The sequence below is a fragment of the Dinoponera quadriceps genome, unplaced genomic scaffold, assembly GCF_001313825.1.
Source record: "Dinoponera quadriceps isolate SergipeBrazil2010 unplaced genomic scaffold, ASM131382v1 scaffold405, whole genome shotgun sequence".
Taxonomy (NCBI): domain Eukaryota; kingdom Metazoa; phylum Arthropoda; class Insecta; order Hymenoptera; family Formicidae; genus Dinoponera; species Dinoponera quadriceps.
Window position 1 is genome coordinate 1,124,649 of NW_014554754.1, and position 16,281 is coordinate 1,140,929.

The window sequence follows — 16,281 nt, forward strand, 5'->3', positions numbered from 1 at the left end:
AATATTGCACAGCTTTAAATTATTATAAATATATTCGATTCTGCGAGGGACGGAGAGCCAGCGCGTTTTCGCGAGAAATCAGCTGAGAATAAGGACGAGATATCAGCGAATACGCAAAAATCTAGTTGGCGAGGGACACGTAATCCTGACGATATCGGCGATACCGCCGGATGTCTCCGCACGAAAACGTCGGCCGATGCGGTGTTGAGCGAACGAGAGCGGGCTGGTCGAGGGAATCCCCGAGACCAACAAGATTCCCACGACCACGAGGAATAACGAAAGCGAGAAGAGAGGGGCGAAGACGATAAAGAAGGCGAGGCGGTGGTTGCACTGGAGGATCGTTCAATGCACGGTACGCGCGCGCACGTATCAGATTTTTTCCTAATTCCGCGCTCGGTGCTCGACGTATTATACTACGTGTCGCGTCTGCTGCGTCGCAAATTGCTGATAAATCGCAGACATGTCCGTCGACTGTGCTATGTTTCGGCTGATACTTGCATTAGCCTGCGTATTCGCGAGACCGGTGTTCACCTACGTGCTGCCGGACCCGACTATTCAAGTGTTTTCGCCGCGGGGCCTTCGAGTTTCCATACCTGGTGGGTCTCACGCGAGGATCAGTGCATCACAATGCATCTCGGAAAGAGGGAGATGCGACGATCGAGAAGTCCCGTCGAGAGCATTTCGTCGGGGAGGCTTCCTTGAAAGCCCCGAAATGACAGAATCTCGTTTAATTCGTCGCTTCGGTGGGCAGAATTCGCGTTGCAACGAGACACGAGATTCGCCTGCATCCGCGACTCTATAAATGCGATCTTAACTCGCGATTTTCTCCCGCAAAAAGTGATGTTCTTCCTTTCAACAACTTTCCTGTTTATCTCACTTTATTACCTGACGAACTGTTAGTTCGATTGGAGGCGCATTGAATGGGAAATGCGTGGCCATCGTACGCTTCTGGGATTCCCTCGATACATCGTCGGCTCGTGAAGTTTCAACAAATAGACGGTTACTTGCGGTTTTTCCCAGACCGGCCGATCTTATCTGCGTTAAACGTGCTAATCATGCAAGCTGTCAGAAGATCATTGATTACGCTGACCCTTGGCCGTAAATTGCAAAAAAACTTCAACCGCCTCGATAATTTGTAGTTTCTAATGTGACTTCGTTTCAGAGCGTAAAGAAAGATATATAAATTACTCGACGCGAAAACGAGTTGAAACTAATTGCGTATAAAGGAATTAATAATATATTGAAAAATGACATTCGAGGATAGATTGCGACTAATTGCGCTTTGCATATTTAATTATTCACGCAATCGCATTACTCTATCAGGAATTTATATATTATAATATATATATTACATTAATTATATGTCATATAATTCATATATATATACTATAATTATATATCATATAATTATATTTAATATACGACATATATTATATGTTTATAATTGCACATAGAATTGTATACAGAATTCTTATATATATTTAAAGTAATAATAAGTGCATTATGTTTTACAGATGCACCGGGCTTGCGAATATTTGGTTTTCACGCCAACGTCAACAAGGCGATTCGCCCTACGGAGAACGGCGACATTTCCGGTAATGTTTATTCAGCGCAAAACGGCCGCTGGACCATCGAGGACCTCACGGTGAAGATACAGACCGGGGGTGTACTTAATTATTGGATTTACGTGCAAGCGGACGGTGCCAGCTACAAGAAAATAGACCAAACGTGGACGTATTCCCGTAAGATTACTCACGCCAGCCTCTCTAGTCGCGAGTAAAACTAATAATAACGGTGTTACGGTAATAACGTGCGTTGAATTAATAACCAGCGTTTGTCAGCCAAGAGTCCACATCAAACGCAGAACTCGGCGTCGAGAATGAAATTTCAGCCGGCGGTCAACTGTTGTTCGAGGACGACTTCGACACCCTCAATGAGTCACTGTGGGCCCGCGAGATAAAAATGCCATTAAGCCCGGTGGGTATCCCGCGGGCTTTCCGCCGAGAATAATTCTAAGAATGCGACAACGAAACGTCCATATGTAAATCCAGTTATTCATATTACGCGGTGGAAGGTCAAAGCGCAGCGTGCGACGCCGGTCTTTTTCGTCGAGTTACAGATTTCCGTCGCCAAGAATTGCTTCCAGGCCGATCAGCGCGACGGTGCTGTTGGGAGAGCGAATGATAATTTCATCGCCCACGTCGTCGACGTTGTTATCCCGCCGCAAGAAATTGTTATTCCCCGACATCCTTGCGCGGCTCTCGGCCTGAAATTAATTTTCGACGACTGCGTATCTCTGGGAGCCTTAATTCATTTAATTATCAACGATAGAAATATAAGGACGAGCACGGGATGTATTAGTGCTATATAATAATGTGATAATATTAATATTATTCCACGGGAAATGGCCGGAAAAATTCGGCACGTTTCGCAATACACGATCGACGGGTTCTTTACTCTCCCACAGAATAATATTGATAATGATATCACTTATTATTAAATTAAATATATATATATATATAACACTATGACATCCCGTGCTCGCTGGCAATAGATCTCTATCGCTACCTTCCTAACGGAACTGTAACATTTTAAAATTAATCACTATTCTTATCAAAGCTGTTTCTCTCAGTTATAACAATCATTTCTTCCCTTTTGATCAGGATTACGAGTTCAGCGTGTATCACAACGAGAACCATCAGATGCTCGTGCGCAACGTAAGAGGTCAGCTCCTCTTAAGACCCATCATACTGGAGGATTCTTACGGCGAGAATGCCACCGCGTACGGGAGACTACGACTTAATGGGTAATGCAATCGCATTTGCATAAGATAACGAGATAAATCGGGCGCGACTAAAACTCGCAGCCAAGCGACCTTCCGTCTCTATTCCGCTACATTCGATTTTAACGTTTTCTCTTCGGCTCAGTACTTAACGAAGTCCACTGCCATCCCTCATCTCATCGATAAACGATCCTCCCTCAGGTGTACCAGCAACAACGATCTCGAATGCACACGACGGGCGCTGTCCTATAGCATCCTGCCGCCCATAATATCCGCGCGTCTCACCACGAAGAACAGCTTCGCCTTCCGTTACGGGAAGATCGAAGTACGCGCCAAGTTTCCGCATGGCGACTGGTTGTATCCAGGTAACACCGTGCAATTTATCGTTCACTGCGAACAAGACGGGAAGATAATTGAACGGTGGCAAATCTGTCCTCTCGTGTAATTCCCTTCAGAAATGTGGCTCGAGCCGAAATACTCGACGTATGGACAGCACTACATGAGCGGCCGCGTTCTTCTGGGCCAGACGCGCGGTAACGATTACCTGGTTGACGCCTCGGACCCCTCGATGATTTACGACAACAGGAGATTAGATTTCGGCGTGAGAGTGGGCGCGTCACCGCACATCCAGGAAAAACTCGTCTCGAAGATAAACGCATTCGGGCCGCGGTGGTCGCAGGATTTTCACGTCTTCACGACTCTATGGGGTAACAACGGATTTACATTTTCCGTAGACGGCGAGAAAGTTGGATACGTGAGACCCGGTCCGATGGGCTGGGTGCCGGGTGCTTATCAAGGCAAGAATACTGCCCCGTTCGATCAAGAGGTAAACGTCGATAAACGTAATAATAACGTATTAACCAGTATCTGTGATATTAATGAATAATAATTAATTGCAGATACTAGAGAGAATATTACATAATATGAAGCTTTTGTTGTGCTTTTTTACACTTGTCAATATTAGACAATGAAGAGTCAAATATATTAGATGTAGTGTAGTAATAAATCAAAAATGATTATCTCAACTCATGTTTAATATTGAGTATAATCTGAGTTGGTAATTTAATTTTTAACTAAGTTAAATTAAAAGTTAAAAGCCTATAAAATTAAACTTAGGTAAATTAGGAATTAATTAATTATGCAAAACTATATATATACATATATATATATATGTATATGCTTTTGCATAAATAACTTTTTAATCGTAGATTAAATTTATGTTAAACGAAAAATAATAGTCAACAAAAACTAAACAAAATAGTCAGTATTTCTTTATAATAGACTACATTTTGTTCAAAGTTCCACACGAGAAAAGAATACTAGCGCTCAAGAGACAAAAAATTCTACTGGCACTATTTTTAATTTTTCTTGTCTTATATAAGGCCACAATGATTTTGACATATTGATGAATTATTTTAACTTACATTAAAAAAAAAAAGTAAATAAGTCGAAATTAATGCATTTTAAATTAACTAAGCTAAGTTAAAAGCCATTAACTTTTTAACATAACTTTTAACTAAGCAATTAGTTATTAACCAACCCCGAGTATTCATTCAAACCATATTCAATCCAAACGCTTCGGTCACATATGTCTGCTGCGCTTTGGCTTCTCATGGCCTAATACTGACAAGATTACATTTTAACAGAGCCTTATTTAATCTATGAACCTATTGTTCTACTTTCGTTGTTCGTCAACGAATTTCTCGTGGTCACCGATTACGTGACATCGACATTTAACCGCTACTCATACGATCGCGAATAAAAGATACAAAGGCCGCTTAACTCGTGACTTTCAAATCCGATCCGGGAAAAAATGATATCGCAAGCGAGATGAATTCTTCCCTGCTTCGATTGAACATTTACTTTGTTCGTTGAACAGTTCTACATCACTCTCGGCGTCGGGACGGGCGGGGTGCGCGTATTCCCGGATGGTACGAAGAGTGAAGAGCGCCCAAAACCATGGAGCAACATGGATCCTAAGGTAACAGATGCTTCCGTGTACTCGGATCTTCGCCTCTTAACGTACAGATATTTTCCCCAAACGAGTCCCCTCTCTTTTAAAATCTACCTGTATGAAATAATTCATCTTCGATTACAGTCAATGCTGCGGTTTTGGAACGCCCGGGAGCAATGGCTGCCGAGTTGGAGGCGGAACAACGGCGAGAAGACCACCTTCGTGATCGACTACATTCGAGTATGGTCCTTCTGAATCTGCGTCGATCACTCTCCGCCTCCTCTTTCTTTCCTGTCCTTTATATTATCCGTAACAATATATATCGGATCCTTTCGTATGACGATTACGGCGCACGCTACGCAACCGATTCGATACCGCCGCCGTCAACACAACGAGACAAGGTCTCGAAGAATCGGCCGAGAGCCTCATCGACGATGGCAGAAGATTACAGTGTTGCCTGCAATTTGTTATGGTAGCGGCGAGGTAGCCCCGGCGAGAAGACCGGCATCAAGCACTTCCTCCTTTTTCTTCCTCTTTTTATCAGCGTAACGCAATCACAGAGAGTTTTGTAATTGGACTGCTCGTTTCTATAAAAGGGCGAACGGTGCTCCGCGAAATCGGAAAGAAATTCAGGGTCGCCCGGAGCTGGTTCTACCTTTAATGCTCGTGTCGTTAGCCGTGCCGACGATCATCCTCCGATAATGTTCCTGCCGATCACTCTGACCGAACCGTAAAAGTCTCTTAAACAACGCGCGCGACGTTTTACGAAGGACGTGCGCTCTTCACGCGCTTTCGCGCGGCTCCAGATCGCACCTCGGTAAATTTCCTCGAGTCAAGCGATCGCCGACCGATCGTTAACAATGTCGCGACATGTAACCTTAATTTCTATTGACAACATATATATATATATATATATATATATATATATATATATATATATATATTCTCTCATACTAAATAGAAGAGGCAAAGTAAACTGCCACTTCAAGTTAAACGCCGAACTTCTGGCGGACATTACAAACTAAACTTAATCGTCACTAATAATATACAGAGTGTATTTGAACTCTACCGGCAAACTTACAGGGCAGATTCTACGTTGAAAAATAAGTCCGAGGTTTTTCACTCATTTTTTTTTTATATAGAATCTGTCCTGTGAGTCGGTCGACGGAGTTCAGACGCTCTGTATAAATCGCACATTTCGGTCCTTCCTTGGAACTTCATCGTTAAATTGTGAAATATGAAGTTATAGTTGCGACCTGCGGCACAGTTTAATATTGCGTCGTTTCAAGCAGTGCATGGTTTGTAACAGCACAATTACTTCCGCACATTTCCATCCAATATTGTCGCTCCACAAGGATTTTCAACAATTTCAGGTTTTGGAGCTGTGCTGTGCTGCGTAAATTACATTCTTTTATCGCCCTGCATAATCCAATAACTGTGTACAAAGTTGTTAACATTATAGTCTGGACTATAGACTGATAAATGCAGTATGATATGTACTATTACTCCGTTTATCGATCAACGTTTTGTAGTTTTCACGCGCACTGACTGCTGCGCTTTTATTTTACATTTTGACTTTATAATTCGCTGAAAAGAGAGTACAATAACGTAAAAGAGAGAGATAGTTCAAAAGAAGGACCGAAACGTGTGACTTATATAATTAGCGACGATTCAGTTTAGTCTATAGTTACAACGATCGCCTGAAGTTCGGCGTTTGACTCTGGATTGCCTGCTTGTTTACTTTATTTCTGCCATTTAGTGATTGCATATCAAGAAGGTCTTGTATATTATTGTATCGTCACTCTCTCACATTGTGTGTTATCCCCTTAAACGTGACTCTCGCAGTCTCGCACCGAGAGACGACGTTACGGTACACTTTTTTTAATACTTTTTTACACTATGACGGTGATAATAAAAGAAAGAATAAAAGAAGCGCAGCGTAGTTACTATCTCGGATTTGCCACACCATTTCTACTCCATGGAGCCGGAGGCTCGCATACCTCGCGGCTAAGAATGCCGTATTAGATTTGATAGATTGCGGGTAGCCGGGCCGCCAAGGACATACATTGTGTCGTGATCGCTCTCGTCACGGTTTTACTCGGATGCTCCGTTCTCTTTGCGATCGCGGAGAGAACGATTGTTCCGGAGTGCTCGATCGAGAAATCCGAGCTCGGCGGCGGCGACGACTCGGCGCGAATCTCGTCCGGCGCGCGAAAATCTTCTAAACAACCGCGCGAGCGCGAGGAAACCGGACGGAGAAAAAATGATTAAAGCGTAACGACGGCTCCTACTTTCGACCTGGCCCATCCTTCAAACCGGTTTACCTCGGTTTCCAACATTGGAAATAAGAAAAAAAGGAGTCTACGTGCAGTTTCTTCCGTCTGCTTCGCGGTATCACGCGCTTAACGCCGGGGCCGCAGCCAATTAACGCGCTCGCCGCAAAAGTTTATCCGGAGGACTCTCCCCCCCCCCCTCCACGGGTTATCTCCGTGTTTTCTTTTTATTTTCTTTTTGCATAATTTCGTAGAACAGACTTATGAACAGACTTGTGATTTATATTTACGCGGATACATAGGGAAAAATTATCGTCGCACACACGTGATGTTAACGTAACGCGAGCGCGCTAAGTAAAATTCGAACATTTTCAACGAGGGGAAACGGTGTGATATCGAACGGCCAATGATATCGAAAAACGGTTCCGTTGTTTGGCTATTTCTCGGATTTCCTGACACAACTGTGTTACAGCTTCTTCCTGATGAAGAGGAGAACATTTACAATTCTTTAAATCTAAGATTAAGTCTAGCAGTGTTGCAGTTATAAGGTATTTGAGTGCCCGGAGAAAATATCAGAGGCCCCAGAAATGCTCCATCCGACAGTCAATCGGCACATCTGAGGATACTCGTCGTGCAACATGAAATAGCAGACTTAACGTGAAAAATATTTGTGAACTTATAAATAGTTAAAAATCGTCTACACGACATTCTATTCACAATATTTCACTCGATATTTGGATATCGAATACAAGAAAAATATCGAATATTCGATAATATCGAACAACGATAACCATCTTTACTACTTATTACTCTCAATACTTCATTGGTATTTTTTTTAGCGCTATAAGACCCGTTTCTTCGTCCTCACCGGCTCCTTTCTTCTTTCGTTGATTGTATATCTAAGGACTTGGAAGAATTTCTATTTTTCTCGAGGATTCCCAGTAAAGATGAGCTTGAAAGCGAAAGATATCGGCGCGTCACATACAAGTGATGCTAGCAGCGAACGCGTTAATTCAACATCGACGCGCGCGCACGTGCGTTACATTATCGTGGGATACGGGATGCCGAACAAAAATCGCACGACCTCAGGTTCGGCTTCGACGGCTCGTCCGGTTTCGTTTGCTCCCTCTTCCACGCGGCGAGACTTTTTCCTCGCCGTCGACAGTCGGCCGATAGCTCGCGCGGTAGCCACCACGATTTTCTCCCATTGTTCACGGACGAGCCGCCTTCGACGCGCCGCGAATCGCCTCGCCGAATGTTAATTTAGTTTTTACCACTCATCGCTCGACACGGCTCGATAGTCGTCCGTACATTCACGGGATCCGCTTACGGACGATGACACCAGACAAATTCATTGTTGTTTCGATTATTCTCGTTTGGGCCGGTGATTCTTTGGCGGATCATCAGCGTTCAAGGCGATCGAGTAAGTGATATATTTGAAACGTCAGCTTCAGAGTCGTCCTATGTTGGAAATTGTGAAATAGTGACACTCGCAAGTCGTAAATGATTACAAAATTGCCAGACTATGCAGGCGCGCACAAATACGAAAGTCTGAGACGTGTTCAGTTGATAGAAAAGTCTTTCTTTCGGTTATGTGTATTATATATATATATATATATNGTTGAGAAATCAGTTTAAATAGGACAAGAGCCAGTAAGAGTCTACGCGCAGGTGATTTAGCGCAATGGAAACAAAATAATTATAGTTTCTTTACTTCGTAAAGATATAAAAAATCATTATTCTGCGTTTCTTCGTCCTAATTCAGACGTTTCGGTCCTAATTCAGATCTTCTTTAACAGTAACAATGTTACAACGATAAGCATCAATAATCAATATCATACAAGACCAAGCAAGTCGAACACATTTCGCTCACAAATATAATGTAACAAACTTACGACTTGGCCTTAGACCGGGTCTACATTAGGTGTAGTAAGCCTTCAATCTTTTAAATAATAAAATATCACATAATTCCTGACAAAAGGCCTAATAAAATAACGATTAAATCTTGGGAATTGCGACGTCTGGGTGGCGCTGGAAACGTTTCTCGCTAGAAATTACGTTACAATTTGGTGCTCAGAGCAAAAGGCTGAAAGCTTACTACACTTATTGTAGATCGAACTTTATGTTTGTAAGCGAGATGCATTCGAGCAATCGACCTCGCATGACACTGGTTGTTAATGTTTATTATTGCAACATTACATGTATTACTGAAGATTGTCTGAATCGGGACCGAAACGTCTGAACGAAGAGATACAGAATAATGATTTCACGTCTTCACGAAGTTAGGAAACTATATATACAAAATGTTAGAGATTTGTGTGTTCATGCAATACGAGAATTGAAAAGAAAACGCCCGAAAGACATTTGTGATTGAAATATCCCTTTTAATTAGCTTTACGACATCCTTCGAACGTGTAGCCTGGCTGGTGTGTGTGCACATTCTTTATATGAAACGCCGAGATTTATCATCCGGCGAATGGCACTTTTGACAAGAAAATGTTTAACACATTTATTGCGCGCGTTTGAAGTCTTTACGAAACCTATTACGTCTCATTGTGAGTCTGTTATCACCCACGGCGTATATCAGTTTCCCCATCTTACTAAATGATCAAGAGACATGCAGAGAGAGAAAGAGAGAACCGACTCTCTACGTATACACTTACATAAGAATCGAATAATTAAAAATTGCATATTTATATGAGAATCTTGTTACAGCGAATGAGTATATACTGCGCAAATGCATAGCTACCGCGGAGTTAATCAGGAGGCACAAAAACGAGGGGGTTAACTCACGCAAAGCCGAGGCGAACTTGTCCCAATCGCAGGCGGAACAACGTAGAAATTACGAATCTACGGCAACGATTCTGCCGACTAACGTCTCCCGGATGGAAACTCCCAGGCCGATTTCCAGCAGCGTACACCGACGCACGACTCACATGAGAAGGCGCGGTAACGCGCACGCGCGTCGTATCATGGGCAAACACCTGGCGGACACACCTCTCAGGACTCTGCACATCGACGCGCCGCAGGATAGACCGCCGGCCTTCACAAAGAAGAGTCCGCTACCGGAACTAGCGCGCGACGCGTCCGGCAGAAAGATCGACTCGTCGTCGAATGTGATAATTATTAAATCGGTCACTTAACGTCCTGCAAATGGCGCTCGGTTCTCGCACTGATTTTACTCTACGATGATCAATGATCTGTAATCCTCTCAGTCTCGCACGCGTCGTCATTCGTCCAAGATACAGAACTTTGAGATACTCGGCAATAATTCCTCCGTCACAGCAGTTCGTCGAGCGGTGTCTTTATTCGTATCGCTATTGACATCGAGAGACGAGAGAAATACGGATTGATGGAATCTTCAACGCGATTAACTTGCAAATAAATGAACTATGTACACGATACAAGCTGTACGATATAAAGAATTGCTCACAAGTACTCGCATCACGTTTGAGACATCGCAGCTATACTCTCTGGTAACTTCTCCAACTCAGTCTGCGAAGAAGAACGTTCCACGTGAGCCAAGCGATGAAAAAAAATGGCAAATTATCTTGTGCATGCATTTCTTTTATCTCGTAAAAGTCAGACCTTGGTCACTTTCATCGCCACTCCCTCCGGTAGATTCCTCTGAAGGTACTCCAGAAAAGTATCCGCCGTGGATCCAGTTAACCTCAGGAAGTCGAGATAACGATAGTAAGTTCTGATCTCGTATTGAACACGATGTTTCTTGTGAACATGAGCTGATTTCAGTACCGTCCATCGTTCGTGAATAGCTTTGCGCGGCGCTGTACTGCAAATATAAAAGGATATTTTAGCACATTGTTCGCACTGGTTGCGCGAGATCGACCAACAAATTTACGATAAGACTGAAGAACTAACTTCCTGGCTACGTGGATTTTTAAATGGTTCGCAGCCATCACTGCAAACATCCCGTAACTCTTCAACACAGCTGGTTCATTTCCCCTGACCTCAATCTCAATCTTCTTATACAATTTATCCGGTGTACCCTGGGGACAATTTATTTCTGCATAAACGTATTCAGACAAATCGTTCGTAAGAGGACGGCACATCTTCGAAGGAATTACCGTGTGTGTCGAGAGCGAGGACGATTCTTCCTTAACGGCATCTTGTTGCTGCTCATTTTGTTGTCGCATTGTTGTTGAAAACAGTGACGTATTGCTTTGCAGGAATTTACGTGGGAGAACAGCAGCGTGTCGTGATTCATATTGAACACCGGCTACGATATTTCTGACAAGAAACGTGACCTGTAAGAACGCAAGCATTGGTTAGGTTTAACCTCAATCGACTCGCGCACACTGCCGACGCAATCTAACTGCATCGAAATACCTTTGACGGGAGCATTTGTTGTCGTTATCGATACCTTTGCGAGCCAAACTCCAAATTGTGTTGTCCCAAATTTTACAGACTTATTACTTTTGTAACTTACTTAACGTAAATACATCCGCATTCGCCGCATAGACAATTCAACATGCCGACATAACCGCAGCTAGAATCGTACAACAGCAGTATATAGTGCACTCAATCGTGACGTCACCGCGCGAAATTACGCAACGACAATAAGATATCTGTGATGTGACGATAAACGATTAAATGAACTTTAACTTATAATCGAGTTGATACAATTGATTCCGGTGACATCAAACTAGAATGATCATTATTATTTTATGGCACATAGATAATAAAGCTAGATACTTGCATATGTAATAATATTATACCTGTCTTCTAAATTACAAAATAATACTTGGTCTTCACAAACAGAACCATTCCCGGGAAAAAATGGTCATATATGAATTTTGTCTATACATAATCATATATAATTATATATATACTACATCAAAAAAATACTGTTATACAAATAACTGAAATAAACGTTTACATTTATGGCTGTCCGAGATGTAAATACTCAATCAAAATATTTCTTCTGCTTCTCGCTCAACAGTATTTTCATTTCGTGTAGACATATATAATTATACAGGGTGAATGACGCAACGTGACCAGCTTAGTTTATCCTGCTATTTGTGGACCGCTTGAAAATTTTGTTGTCTAGTATAACACGGTTCAAGGTAAGCTTTAAGATGATCTCGTTGCGTGGTTCGCCTTGTATATGCAACTACATAGAGATAAAATTCATTTATAAATTGTACGATTATACATAATTTGATATAATTATATATAATCTTATTTCCGGGGTTGTTCGATTAACAAAACATTTGTTTTCCTTTAACCAAGATTAATTGAAATGTGCCAATTTGTACTACGGATAGATTTTCACTATAATTTCCTTACATATTTTCTTTTTTTTTATAATTATCTATAGGATATACCATTTCTTATAAATTACGAAGCGCATATTTAGCATATAAATACTCATATTTGTTACAACTGTATTTGCAAATATATTTGTTTATTTTTTGAATCATGAGATATCTCGAATATAAAATTCGTGGCTTACAGGTACTAGTATTGCATACCTCCAATTATATATTTGGTTTGTAGTGACGAATTAAAAAAAAAGAAATATATAAATTGGTGTCATTATCGATATAATTTATCGAGATCCATATATATGAAATGTATAAGAAATGTTTGCCAAAATTGACTGATTCGTCTATGTGGTATGATTAGCATATTGAGTGCTACCACATTACATATATTTGAATGGCGTGTAAGTGTTTGCGCAAACACCTTGTCACTTCTTCTCGTGTGATAATCTTACTTACCCGATGAGGAATGATCTCTTACGAAGTAAATTTCGTCTAATCGTAACTCGTGCGGTTAGCAATGTGTTAAGTAATCTGACTTTGCATGTGACCGCTCGTAGTGGCCGGAAAATTCGATTCGACGTTACCACACTCGAATCAATGTGACAATTAACGCGTCGAATTGTACCATTGAGCCACTTAGTGTTAGATATATATGTATAATTGTGTATCATATACAAATTATATCATTGTGATAAACGTAACAAGCACAAAACAAAATAAAAATAAGAAGTATCGATAATACTACGAAACTTGGAATTACTATTACAGATATTCTAGCGATCCAGTAGATATAATTAAAAGTTTATATTAAACGTACAATCGAATTTTACTCGTCATTCTTATTGTGTGGATTTGTCTAATGACGCGTCTCGTCTAGAGAATCCAAAAAAGAAAAGAAGAACCGACCGGCTTTGCCACACACAACGAAACATCGACGCGGCGGTGGCGCCAAATGATAACGAACTATTAATAATACACATCGTTTTACATCGAGATACATCTTATCTATGACGTCTAACGTCGATCCTTAAACACACTGGTGTTGAAAGGCCGTTGTGACTGAAAGTTGTAGCCTGACGATTGCTGCCACGTGCCAGAATTGCCGCCTCCCTGCCAATTGGTCGACGGTGCTTTCTTATTCAAATCATTTGGCGCTAACCAGCGCGAGTCGTTCGGATTGCCGCTGCCTTGGCACGGCGGCTTCGACGAGAAAGCTTGAGACTTGTTCTGCCAACTGTCTTTGGGCTTTGACCACGAGTCTCCCTTGTCCGTATCCCTGGACCAGTTGGACGGTAGGACGACCTGATTATCGACGTTCATCCATCTGTCCTTGAGCTCAAGATTACCATCGTCGCCCCAGGGATCTCGGGCGTCCTCCGGCAGGTCGTGCCAATCCTCCTTGTCTCCCTGATTCCAGGAGTCATTAGACTGCGGCTGTTCCCAGCGCGGCACGTCCGAGTCCATCCAAGCTTCCTCGCGGCCGCCGGCCATGCTATCCTTCCCACGGTTATTCCAATTGTCGTTGTTGTTCCCCGACCTGGCCGGGCCGGACCACCTGTTATTGTCCGAATTCTGATTCCACGGCTCTTTCACGCCGGGTTTCACGAACGGCTGCTTGGAGCCCCACGAGCTGCCGTGAGACGCGGAATCTCGGTTGTTCCACGATCTGTCTTGCTGGTTCTGCGACTTGCGGTATCTATCATTGTTATCGGAGAGAGGCTGCCACTGGTTGCCGCTGGTCGTCGGCTGCCTCTCGTTACGCCACACGTTCTCCGACGGCCTCTCGTTAACGGGGCGTTGCCAAGTGTTGCCTTGCTCGACCGCGCCTAAGTTCGGAATGTCCCACTCGTCCGTGAATCGGTTCTGCGGCGGGCTCTGCCGCCTCGTGGGCGACGGGAACTCGTGTCCGGGCGGCATTCGATGCGGCGAGGGGCGTCTCATGGGCGACTGATGCCTCGGCGGCATGACGCCTCTCGATCTCGACGGAGACATCATTCTGCCGACGGGCGACATGGCTCGCCTCTGCGGAGACATCTGCCTCACGGGCGACATCGGCCTGTGTCTCATCGGAGACACGGGTCTCCTCATGGGCGACATCTGTCTCGTCGAGGAGCCGTACATCCTCATCGGAGACATCTGCCGTCTCGGCGGGGACAGGCTCAAGGGTCGCCATGACGGCGACATCTGCTGCACCGGAGACATCGGTCGCCTTGGCGGTGACATCGGCCGCCTCGACGGGGACATCGCTCGATTAGACGGCGAGAAGGAACGTCTCGGCGACATGTCGCGTCTGCCGGCCGATGACGCAGGCATCAACGGCACGGGCCGCCTCTGAGGTGAGAATTCACGGTGCATGTGCGAATTACGTCCCTGATACGGAGACTGCGAGGGCGACGACACCGGCCTGTCCGAAGAGAGGCGTCTCCTGGGCGGCGAGGCCGGACGCCTCGGCGGTGACTGCAACGAGCGCTTCGGCGACGATCTCCTCGGCGGGGATCCTCGGTGTCTGAACGGCGAATTCTGCTTTCTTATCGGGGAGTTGGGCTTCCTCGCATTGCCACCTCCCGCATTGCCCCAGCGGTTTTTCTGGAAACCCTTGTTGTTGTTGTTCCTGTTCCACGAGTTGCCCTGGTTCTGCTGTCTGTTTCTGTTGTAGAGCGGTCTCTCATAGAACTTCGTCTTACCGTCCTCGTTTCTCAACGACACCGGCAATATGTCCGGCTCCAGCGGCGGTAAGTTGTGATACTTCCTGTAAGGTAACGCCGGCTTCACGTCGTTGTCGGTATCCAAGTATTCCTTGTTCGCGGTCGTAATGACGATGTCCTGAGCGTGAGTCTCCTGCACGAATCGGCCTTTCAGCAGCGGATCGTCATCGAGCTCCTTCTTCACCTGACCCGCACTCTGCGAGGTCTCAGGTGGCGCGATGCGATCCCACACCGAGCGCGGCAGCTGATTCTGAAGCTTGTTGGTCTGCTCGAGCACCAGACTCAAGACATTTTGCAATTCCTTCGCGGTGGTCGCGTCAACCGTGGGAGACGGACCGCTCAGCTTCTCTTTCGCCGCCTCGAGAATCTCCCGGCTCTCGTTTACCTTCTGCACTAAGTCCGTGTCGATTCTGTTGCTCGACAATTTCGCGCGCAGGTCGACCTGATCTTTGTCTTTCGACTTTTTGTCGTACAAAGGATTGACACGGAGCGTAGATTTATTGTGGGGCCAATTCTTTTTCTTAGCTGTAGCATCTGGTCACAATGAAAAAAATCAGAAATTAGACACGCGTATTATACACACAGCAGTGTGCGACATATCTCTGTAAGGAGTTTACTTTTAAATTTACATCCGCTAAACTTACCCTGCTGCTTCCACGATTTGTTATATCCGGGCTTATCGTACTTCTTCGTCATCTTTTTCGGTATCTCTATTATCTCGGGCGATTCGTTCTCTCGCTTTAGTCTCATTTTGCTCTTAGTCGGCGAGCTCGAGCCGCTTTTCGCGGGGCTCGTCTTTTTCGTGGGCGTAGTTTTCGACTTTTTCGCGGCCCCGACGCTCGCCAACGGATTCTTTCTCAGCTGCGTGTCGACGCTATCGAGGCTGCTGCTATTGATCTCTTTCTCTAACGCCCTGGTGTTCTCCAAGGATTTGCTCTCTTCCTCCAGTATCTTGAGGAACCACGGCTGCGTGAGTCTATGCATGAGTCTGTGCTCCATCAGGATCACCGCCTCGAAGTGAGGCCCGATCGGCAGGGTATCGACCACGCACGCCCGGGTCGGCATGAACGGATGACCGAGGCCATCTTCGATGGGCCGTGCGAGTTCTAACACCGCACGGACCGACTGTTTTGTCAACGTGGTGACCATTACGATACGCCGCAGGGACGTGAGTTTTCTTAAGCATGTCATTACTTCAACGGCTAAAAGATATCATAGACTTTAGACTTTGAGCTGAGACGTTCCGACCGGACGAGAGACACCGGGTCTCGCAACCGGGGGG

The 16,281-nt window shown here is 44.4% G+C and overlaps 4 protein-coding genes across 10 annotated transcripts in view; 2 read left to right on the plus strand and 2 right to left on the minus strand.

Annotated features, from left to right (window-relative positions):
- Positions 1 to 294: 294 nt before the first annotated feature.
- LOC106741313 (beta-1,3-glucan-binding protein-like) lies at positions 295 to 6,682 on the plus strand. Of its 2 annotated transcripts, none has more exons than XM_014613149.1 (8): positions 295 to 352; positions 1,515 to 1,742; positions 1,832 to 1,977; positions 2,664 to 2,806; positions 2,984 to 3,147; positions 3,238 to 3,608; positions 4,662 to 4,763; positions 4,881 to 6,669. In XM_014613149.1, exons 1-8 carry the CDS (start codon positions 346 to 348, stop codon positions 4,989 to 4,991), a joined length of 1,272 nt encoding a protein of 423 aa, XP_014468635.1. In that variant the 5' UTR covers positions 295 to 345; the 3' UTR covers positions 4,992 to 6,669. The 2 variants fall into 2 exon arrangements, with proteins under 2 accessions (XP_014468635.1, XP_014468633.1); XM_014613147.1 differs by lacking the exon at positions 295 to 352 and adding an exon at positions 359 to 596 and having other exon boundaries at positions 4,881 to 6,682.
- A 3,011-nt stretch (positions 6,683 to 9,693) lies between these two features.
- On the plus strand, positions 9,694 to 10,198 carry LOC106741281 (the record flags this gene model as incomplete). The annotated part of the gene is made up of 1 exon (XM_014613092.1): positions 9,694 to 10,198. A coding segment is annotated over one exon (459 nt), but the record flags the coding sequence as incomplete, so codon positions are not given.
- A 99-nt stretch (positions 10,199 to 10,297) lies between these two features.
- Positions 10,298 to 11,782, minus strand: LOC106741316 (28S ribosomal protein S10, mitochondrial). The gene is made up of 5 exons (XM_014613154.1): positions 11,357 to 11,782; positions 11,095 to 11,274; positions 10,889 to 11,016; positions 10,598 to 10,799; positions 10,298 to 10,504 (listed from the first exon to the last, which is right to left on the minus strand). Exons 1-5 carry the CDS (start codon positions 11,369 to 11,371, stop codon positions 10,454 to 10,456), a joined length of 576 nt encoding a protein of 191 aa, XP_014468640.1. The 5' UTR covers positions 11,372 to 11,782; the 3' UTR covers positions 10,298 to 10,453.
- Positions 11,783 to 12,417: 635 nt separating this feature from the next.
- The window catches only part of LOC106741310, a 38,303-nt gene continuing 34,439 nt past the window's right edge, over positions 12,418 to 16,281 (minus strand). For all 6 annotated transcript variants that reach the window (XM_014613132.1, XM_014613136.1, XM_014613135.1 and 3 more), the window contains 2 exons: positions 15,644 to 16,201; positions 12,418 to 15,533 (listed from right to left, as the gene is read on the minus strand). In XM_014613132.1, coding sequence (XP_014468618.1) covers positions 13,309 to 15,533; positions 15,644 to 16,201 — 2,783 coding nt within the window. In that variant the 3' untranslated portion in view covers positions 12,418 to 13,308. The remainder of the gene's footprint in view (positions 15,534 to 15,643; positions 16,202 to 16,281) is intronic.

What these genes read in the sequence shown, in the direction of transcription:
- LOC106741313 (XM_014613147.1), top strand. Translation starts at nt 461, where the DNA reads ATGTCCGTCGACTGTGCTATGTTTCGGCTGATACTTGCATTAGCCTGC. An exon ending in TGGCGACTGGTTGTATCCAG is followed by an intron (nt 3,148 to 3,237) that starts GTAACACCGTGC and finishes AATTCCCTTCAG; the next exon opens with AAATGTGGCTCGAGCCGAAA. An exon ending in GGAGCAACATGGATCCTAAG is followed by an intron (nt 4,764 to 4,880) that starts GTAACAGATGCT and finishes CTTCGATTACAG; the next exon opens with TCAATGCTGCGGTTTTGGAA.
- LOC106741316 (XM_014613154.1), bottom strand. An exon ending in CCTCGCTCTCGACACACACG is followed by an intron (nt 11,017 to 11,094) that starts GTAATTCCTTCG and finishes AATTGTCCCCAG; the next exon opens with GGTACACCGGATAAATTGTA. An exon ending in TGGCGATGAAAGTGACCAAG is followed by an intron (nt 10,505 to 10,597) that starts GTCTGACTTTTA and finishes TCTTCTTCGCAG; the next exon opens with ACTGAGTTGGAGAAGTTACC.